This window comes from Hydractinia symbiolongicarpus, chromosome 7 (assembly GCF_029227915.1).
Source record: "Hydractinia symbiolongicarpus strain clone_291-10 chromosome 7, HSymV2.1, whole genome shotgun sequence".
Lineage (NCBI taxonomy): Eukaryota > Metazoa > Cnidaria > Hydrozoa > Anthoathecata > Hydractiniidae > Hydractinia > Hydractinia symbiolongicarpus.
Window position 1 is genome coordinate 20,638,631 of NC_079881.1, and position 8,288 is coordinate 20,646,918.

Below are 8,288 nucleotides of genomic sequence, written 5' to 3' on the forward strand. Positions count from 1 at the left end.
TGTTTATACCGCTGACAATACTCTTAAGTTATAAATCTTTATTTTATACATGAACATGAATTGCTGCATTATAGCATATCTATGTCTGAAAATTCTTCACAATCAACTGCTGCGTCATTTTTTGCTAAAGGGTCGAAACCAACGCATAACTTTCGAGGCATTTTATATTTTTAATTAAGAAATTACAGGATTAGTTTATTTAATTATTATATTTTCCTGTAGCTATGGACGTCAGAGAAATATTTTCCGTCGCCCACGTGATTTTTTTATAAATACTCTTACGGTTTGCATATTCCACAGTTAAAGACGAACTGACTTAAGGTGATAACAAACGACAAGGAAAAACAGAATTCATAGCTATGAAGTTTTTCAATAAATCAGGTAAATTGGTTATGTTTTTAACTTTTTTTCTGTAATCTAAGTAGTTGCCGTTATAGCGTTGATAAAATCTTATTGTTGTTATCTCAAAAAAATAAAAATTAATGACAGTTCTCATGTTTTCTTTTTTAGGTACAACCAAACAAACAAAGTCTTCAACGAAGACAAAACAGCAAACTGCAACAAAAGTGAAATGTGTCACAATTGTTAATTCGTCTGGAAAACAATTTAAACTAAAATAAGAAAGATGAATATTGTCCATGTAATTAACTAATCAATTAAAATATGATTTAAACACAAAATTATCCAGCTAAATATCAAAAGACATTTGCATAAAGTCCGTATTGAATATCAAGAAAAAAGACTCTGGGAAATACGTTAAAGATGCAGAGAATAATAACAATAGCAAATATAACATTTATAGGCTAAGCTCATATTGTTATTGTATATATATTATATTGTATATATTGTTTATAATAATAATAATTGTAAATACATTTTGATATTTTAAAATGAAAATTGTCATTTTTATTTAAGTTTTATTTATGACCTTATGGAAAAATATTAAAAGTATTATGCGTATCTCGTTATGTACACTACACTTTTGATTTACAAGAATAACCTATAAAAAATATACGTCCTCAGATGTCCAGAATTTTAGAACATTAAAGGCTTCGTGAAGAAGTCCTAAAATTCTCCCTTAAACCACAAAACTAACTATCTTAGAGGAGAATTTAAGAATACCTTAAATAAATTTTTAGGCTTCAGTTTGAAAAGTTAACGTTTTTTTATTTCCTAAATTAACTATTTTATGAATTAAAGCTAAATAATTCCAGATTTTAGTCACATCGAAAGTTTTTTTTATAAAAAATTATTTCCTGGGTGTTTTTCTGTTATCAATAAATCGATCCAATTATGATAACGTGTTAATCCTTTTTCTGGATATTGGAGGAAATCCTTGCATTACGGTACCAACATGAAATATCACAAGAGATAAACTATCGCTTTATAGGGTTTATATAACCTAAGAAACTTTAAAAAGAAACGCCAACTTTCTTAGTCAAGGCATATCTACAATACACAATCGGAATTTATGGACCTGTCTCTTTCTTTCTAAAGAGAGAAAGAGACAGGTACTAGTATCTGTTAATGTTAACATAATCACTTCATCGTCAGCAAAAACGGGTAATTATCATTATTTACATAAGTTATTGTTACTGCGCGTTGTTGTTCGGTTCACATAAAAAGACAGAATTTTGTAAGATTCAACAGTTTCTTTCCAATAATAAAGTACAAATCCTCAAAATCCGTAGTAAACTGTTCTCGCTGTTCACAACGCTAAGCAACTGTTTTACACAGAAATACAACTCTTTTTATACACAAAAGTGACACAAAAACATAACAATTACTGCACAGCTACGATACGCACGACTAACACACACAAATTAGCGCACCACAAGGGACAACTCAAACACACAAACTATAATTGTCTCTAAACGAAATCCCATAGGGGCCATTTCATCTGGCTCCCCTCAAGTTCATCTTGAAAATTGTGGCTCCTCGTCGGGGATTCGATATTCTAACAATTGTATCAATTTCGTGATTGGTCGATCCAATATTGTACCAGCACGGCTACCAAGCTTCACGCTACAACTCCGAACCTTTCCATCTGCACTCGTTTTTACAGCCACCACTCTTGCCAGTGGCCACCGTCCTCTTTCCAGCAAAATTTCGTTCGTTTTTATTCCACTTTGTTCGTGTCTGTAGTGAACACAGATATTCGCATTTCCATCGTCTCCAGAACATATCCAACACATACTGAGCTCTTTTCCACTGTTTCCTGCAATATAACGACGCTTCTTCAAAATTACCAGGAGGCGGTAAAACTACCTTTGATTTCATCGTTAGAAGAGCAAGTGGTGAAATTGGTGTTGCACTGTTTGCATCGCTGATTGCTTCGACGCATAAAGGTCTAGAGTTAACGATACTTTCTGCTTCTGTTAAAATAGTGTGCAGCGATTCTTCACTCAAACGCGAGCCATTATGATTGAAAAGATCTTTTAATATTGCGCGCACAGATCGAATCTGGCGCTCCCATACTCCACCCATGTGCGAAGCAGCAGGTGTATTCCTCTTCCAGAGAATCCAATCACAACCAACACTTTGAAGGAATTGTTTAACTTTCGCATTGTCCATTTGTTTTAATGCCTTTATGAACTCGGTCTCGGTGCCGACAAAGTTAGTGCCGTTGTCGCTTCTCATCGTTCGAATGTTTCCTCTTCTAGCAACAAACCGTCGCAAAGCTAGAATGAAGGAGTCAGTTTCCAAGGTGTTGACAACTTCAATATGGACGGCTCTGCTCGCCAAACAGGTAAAGAGGCAGCCATATCTTTTTACAAACTTTTGATATGGTTTTATGACCAATGGCCCAAAGAGATCCACTGCGCAGTATGTGAAAGGTGGGCATGCGTCTACTCGATCTTTGGGTAAATCTGCCATGACTTGCTGGCCAGCTCTTCCCCTCAATATTCTACATCGTACACAATGATGAATCAACTGTCGTACTGCTGAGTTGATGTGTATGATCCAATATCCACGTTGCCGAATTTCTTGCAATGTTATTCCTCTCCCCGAATGGTGAGTGTTTTCGTGGCACCATCGGAGCACAAGTTTGGAAAACCAACTTTCTTTGGGAAGAATAGCAGGATATTTGAATTGATACGCTTCATCCATGTTGCACAATCTTCCACCAACTCTGAGAATTCCATCATCGTCAATGAAAGGACTCAATTTGTATAATTTGCTGCATTCTTTCAAAGCAGACTTCTTAATTTTGTCGTTTCGTCGATCTTGTCTCCATTCCTTTGAAGCAAGAGCTTTAATTTCAGAGGCAAAGTGTTGTTGTTGTACTAATTTTATTAAACATTTTTCGGCTCGTTGAAGATCTTCAACGCACAGCACTGGGGGACTCGCCTTCTGGCTTCTTCTTGTCATCCCATGACTTGGGGCTTTTATTTTCATCTTCAGAATGTCGATAAATCGACCGACCAAGGCCATGACCCGTATGCATTTCTGTAGCCTGGAAATTCTTCTCTCGAATGTACATAAGATTCCAGAATCAGTTGCTGAAACAAATACTGAAACGCTACGTTTAAATTCGGGATCATCAGTGACACTGTTTTTCGCTGGATCGTAGGCAGCTGGCCATGCTTCCCTTTCTTCCCAGAGAAACTGAGGTCCCTTGAACCATCTACTACTCTTCTCTACATGTTTCAAACGTATGCCTCTCGAGGCATCATCGGCTGGGTTTTCATGGGAAGGAACGTAATTCCATTGATCCAACGAAGTATTTTCTTGAATTTGTTGAATTCTATTTGCCACAAAAATATGAAAACGTCTTGATTCGTTATTAATATAACCCAGTACTACGTTGCTGTCTGTCCAATAACATTCGTAGTCTACGACAGGCATTTCTTGCTTCAACATTACTCCGACCTTTACGGCCACAGTTGCTGCTGTCAACTCCAACCTTGGTATTGAAACCATCTTTATTGGAGCTACTCTCGATTTTCCAAGGAGTAAGCAGCAGTTGACGTTTCCTTCTACATCTCTGATGCGAAGATACGTAGCAGTTCCGTAACCTTCATTGGATGCGTCTGAAAAATGATGGAGGGACGTTGACTCGATCTCTTTGAAATGAAGTGGCTTGACGCATCGGTTAACTTCCAATTTTTCAAGAAGGACGATATCTAATCGCCATCTTTCCCAAGCGCTTCGAAGAGGTTCAGAGATCTTTTCGTCCCATGATGTTTTTTCTTTGCAAAGATTTTGCATAATTTTTCTACCCTTCAACAAGAACGGCGCTGCTAATCCAAGCGGGTCATAAATTGAGCTTATGGTAGCCAACACCCCTCTCTTCGACAGAGGTTTGTCTTGCATGGTTATGCGAAAACCTAGTTTGTCGTCCTCTATCGACCAATGAACACCGAGGGCCCTTTCGATCGGCAGCGATTCGTTTTTTAAGTCCAGGGACTTTATGTTCTTTGCGCGTTCTTCAGTAGGAATGGAATTGATAACCTCTCTGCTATTTGATATGAACTTTGTGAGGCGGAAGCCACCTTTGCTGCAAATTTGTATCGTTGATTTGATGATTTTGATGGCTTCTTCGATACTTTTCACGGATTTCAAAAGATCGTCGACATAAAAATCCTTCATAATAACTTTCACAGCCTCCTCACCAAATTCACTTTCGTTGTCTGTCCCACTTCTTTTCAGGGCATAGTTGGAACAACTTGGGGAGGAATTTCCACCGAATATATGGACAGTCATGCGATGATCTACCAAATCTTTAGAGGTATCCCCATCAGGCCACCAAAGGTATCGCAAATAATCCCGTTGATTCGGCGGCACCTTAACCTGATAGAACATGGACTCGATATCCGCCATAAACGCTACTGGTTCCAACCGGAATCTACACAGAATTCCAACTAGCAGATTTGTCATATCTGGGCCTTGCATGAGTCGTCCGTTCAGGGAGACGCCTTTGTATGTAGCAGTACAATCAAATACTACTCTGATCTTCCCAGGCTTACGCGGATGATAAACTCCATGGTGGGGAATATACCACACATGACCAGGTTCCCCTTCAACTTCCTGCTTTGGAACCATCTCCGCGAAACCTTGGGTCGTCAGGTTGTTCATGAACGTGAGGTAATCCTCTTTGAAGATCGAATTACTTTCAAGCTTCTTCTTGATCCATTTCAGCCTTGCCAAGGCCTGACATTTATTATTTGGAAATGGAAGTTGGTTTATTAAAGGCAGCGGGAGTTGATATTTTCCATTTACAAATTTTACTTCTTTTTCCATTAGTGATAAAAATTTTTGGTCGTGAATGGATACGTAATCACTTTTAATATTCTTGAATGCGTTCATTTCTGAAAAATCAGCATCGTACATTCTTTTCAGCATCCCCTCAATTGTTACATCCCGTAATTCATCTTGTTGAATTAGGTGAAGTGCAGCAACTTTGTCAGTGGAGGAATCTTTCACAGCAATTCTGTTGCATCGAATTTTCTGCTTCTCCCCTTTGCGACGAAGCACAGGTCCGACAAGACTCCATCCCAACCTTGTTTTTAACCCATATGGTCCATTTCCATCGCATGGAATTACCTTTATCGGTTCTAGCGCTTGTGGGCAATTGGCTCCAATAAGCAAACCAATCGGTATTCCAGGATCGTATTTGTGAAAGGAATGCTTTATATGTCGCAAATGAGGTCATTCAGCAACTTTCTCGGGAGTAGGTATTTCCATGGGATCTATTGGAAGATGTCTTCTACTGTAACAACTCTGTATTGTTACTTTGAAATCTCGTGTAATGGGCTCTACCATCAAACCGGTTATTAGACAAGAATCTTCACGACTCTCGCTTGTGAGAGTCTTCACGACGATCGTCGACGAAATACCGGTTAAATTCAAGCGATGAACGATTTCATCGGTTATGAACGTACCCTGACTGCAATTATCCAACATAGCATAGGTGGTGATTGACTCAGCAGACTTTGGATGCGACAACACCACAGGCACTACAGACATGCTGATGATTTCTACGTTGTTATCTGTCTTGCAACAAACAGATTTTTTCGTTCTTGCAAATGCATTTGTGATTTCAGGCTCCTCATCTTCCTTTTTATCATTATTTTCCTTGTCGTTCTTGTTGGTCCTCTTTGGTCGGATGAAACCATGCAAAATGGTTGGGTGCCTCTTTTTGCACGTCTTGCAAGACAATTTGTTTTCGCAATTTCTTGCTTGGTGATTGCTGGTAATTGGTTCCAAACACGCGAAACAAAGCTTCTTCTCCCAAACAAATTTGTTTCTTTCCTCTACGTCTATTTTCATTATTTTTCGACAATCTTCCAATTTATGTTTGTTCGAACAGTAGAGACAATCTCTGGTGACGCCCGTCAGGTTTGTTTTAAGTTTGGGTGGATCTTTCTTGTTTTTCACGTCATTATCCTTTTTATTCTTCATTTCACTGATGGCTTCTCTAGAGTAGAGGGGATCATTTTCAAGCGTTGTCTCTTGCTCCATGAAGTCAACAAAATCCCTCAGCTCCGCTTCGTGATGGGTTTTCCGACGGACGTTGAGAACCGTCCGATTCCATCTTTGTTGCAAGGCTTGTGGGAGCTTTGATTGAAGTTGTCTGAGGACTTCTGGAGAGTTTAGTTCGCTTTTTATTTGTCTCTCCAAACCACCGTAGCATTTTATGAGGAACGTATAGAACTTTCTGAACGCTTCAGAATCACCAGCACGGAGAGTGGGCCATTCTCTGAGCTCCTTTCTGTAGGCATTTGCAATTCTGAATTGATCACCGTAGGTTTTCTTCAGAAGATCCTTTGCTCTTGAGTAGCAATGTTCTGATGTATCATATATACAGCTTTTGATCAATTCTTTTGGCTCACCAGTTGTGTAATTGATCAGGCGAGTCAATCGACCTTTATTACTTTTGATCTTGGTCTCAACAACTGCTTCAAATGTGGTCATGAAGTATTGGAAGTCAAGCACATTTCCATCAAATGGGTCAATTTTGATGTCTGGTGCACTTTGCTGTAGCAGTAATTCGCATAACACCCTTTCTGTGTTATTTCCAAATGGGTTTGGAGATTCCTGCTCATTGGTAATGTTCCAGTCTTTGTTAACATCAACTGAATTATCGACCACTTGCGGTTGCGCGGTGTTTTGTGGCACGTCAGGAAGAAATTTGGGAATTTTCTTTACCAACTTTGGATGACTAGCGCCTTCATAACCGGAGCCAATGACACCTATACAACCATTATTCACCCAAGATTGGCACTTCGCATATGAGCAGATTTGTTCATCATCCGTGTCCAATGGTCTTGAGAAATGACTTTTTTCATCTTCGTCCTTGGCTTCTTCATATATGCTGAGTTTTGCTTCTGCCAAAGCAACCTGCTCTTTAAGCTCCAATCTTTTCATGCTTGCTTCAGCTTCCAGTTTTGCTTCTAAAAATGACGCCTTTGTCTTCAGTTGCGCTAACTCAGCCTTTTGATCCGCAGCACGACTACGCAAGGAAGATACTTGCGAACGACCTGAAGATCTTGTCTCTTTCGAACGTGTCGAGGGCGATCTGTGCGATCTATGCGACTTTCCAACTGACTTCGGGTGAATAATAACATCAGCTTTTAGGCTGGTAGTTGCCCGATCAACAACGGAGAACTTTGATGATTTAGGAGTTGTGAATCCAAGAGCGTCATCTCTCAACAGAGCATTTGTGTTTTCGTCAGCATGAAGCTTTGATTTTTCATACTGGTTCCACGCCCATTCATTTCTTTTTAGCCAATCATTACAATGATGCTGAAAGAGTCGAACCCTATCCTCAAGTCTAGTCAATTCTGCATTTAAATCTTCCTTCAGTTCTTCTGAATTCGCTAATGCCATACATTCATGGCTGTAAGCTTTAAATTCAGACAGTTTTACGCCAAGGATGTCCACGTTGTTAAAGATGAAGGCATAATTTTCATCCGATAAAGCAATATCCATTTCTGCAATCAGTCGATCAATCTCAAGGAGCACCTTTCGCTTGAATGATTCCTTCAAGGAAAATATATATTCCTTTCCCTTGCTAGTCATTTTCTTGGTCCGAGCAAGTGGGAGAGTATCTGAATAAGACATGATATGACGGAGATAACGTCACCAAATCTACAGCAGCTTGAACCAAGCAGAACCAAATAAACGTTGGTTGAAGAACACGAGACAAACAAATTGCCTCACTACAGCACAGGACGACGGGAATAACAAGATTGCAGCACGTCGAAATGTGGATATGACGGAGATAACGTCACCAAGACTACAGCAGCTTGAACCAAGCAGAACCAAATGAACGTTGGTTAAAG

General features: G+C 39.3%; 1 protein-coding gene across 1 annotated transcript; it reads right to left on the reverse strand.

The window, feature by feature from the left end:
• Positions 1–1,916: 1,916 nt before the first annotated feature.
• LOC130648609 (uncharacterized) lies at positions 1,917–8,067 on the reverse strand. Its single transcript, XM_057454663.1, has 3 exons — positions 5,737–8,067; positions 2,198–5,631; positions 1,917–2,139 (listed from the first exon to the last, which is right to left on the reverse strand). The coding sequence occupies exons 1-3, from the start codon at positions 8,065–8,067 to the stop codon at positions 1,917–1,919; spliced, it is 5,988 nt and encodes a 1,995-aa protein (XP_057310646.1).
• Positions 8,068–8,288: the final 221 nt, after the last annotated feature.

Bases quoted from the DNA above. Each gene is read 5' to 3' on its own strand.
- LOC130648609 (XM_057454663.1), bottom strand. From the start codon at position 8,067: ATGTCTTATTCAGATACTCTCCCACTTGCTCGGACCAAGAAAATGACT. The intron at 5,632-5,736 runs GTAACAATACAG...CGACATATAAAG, and splicing joins CCATTACACGAGATTTCAAA to CATTCCTTTCACAAATACGA. The intron at 2,140-2,197 runs GTATGTGTTGGA...TGTTCACTACAG, and splicing joins AAACAGTGGAAAAGAGCTCA to ACACGAACAAAGTGGAATAA.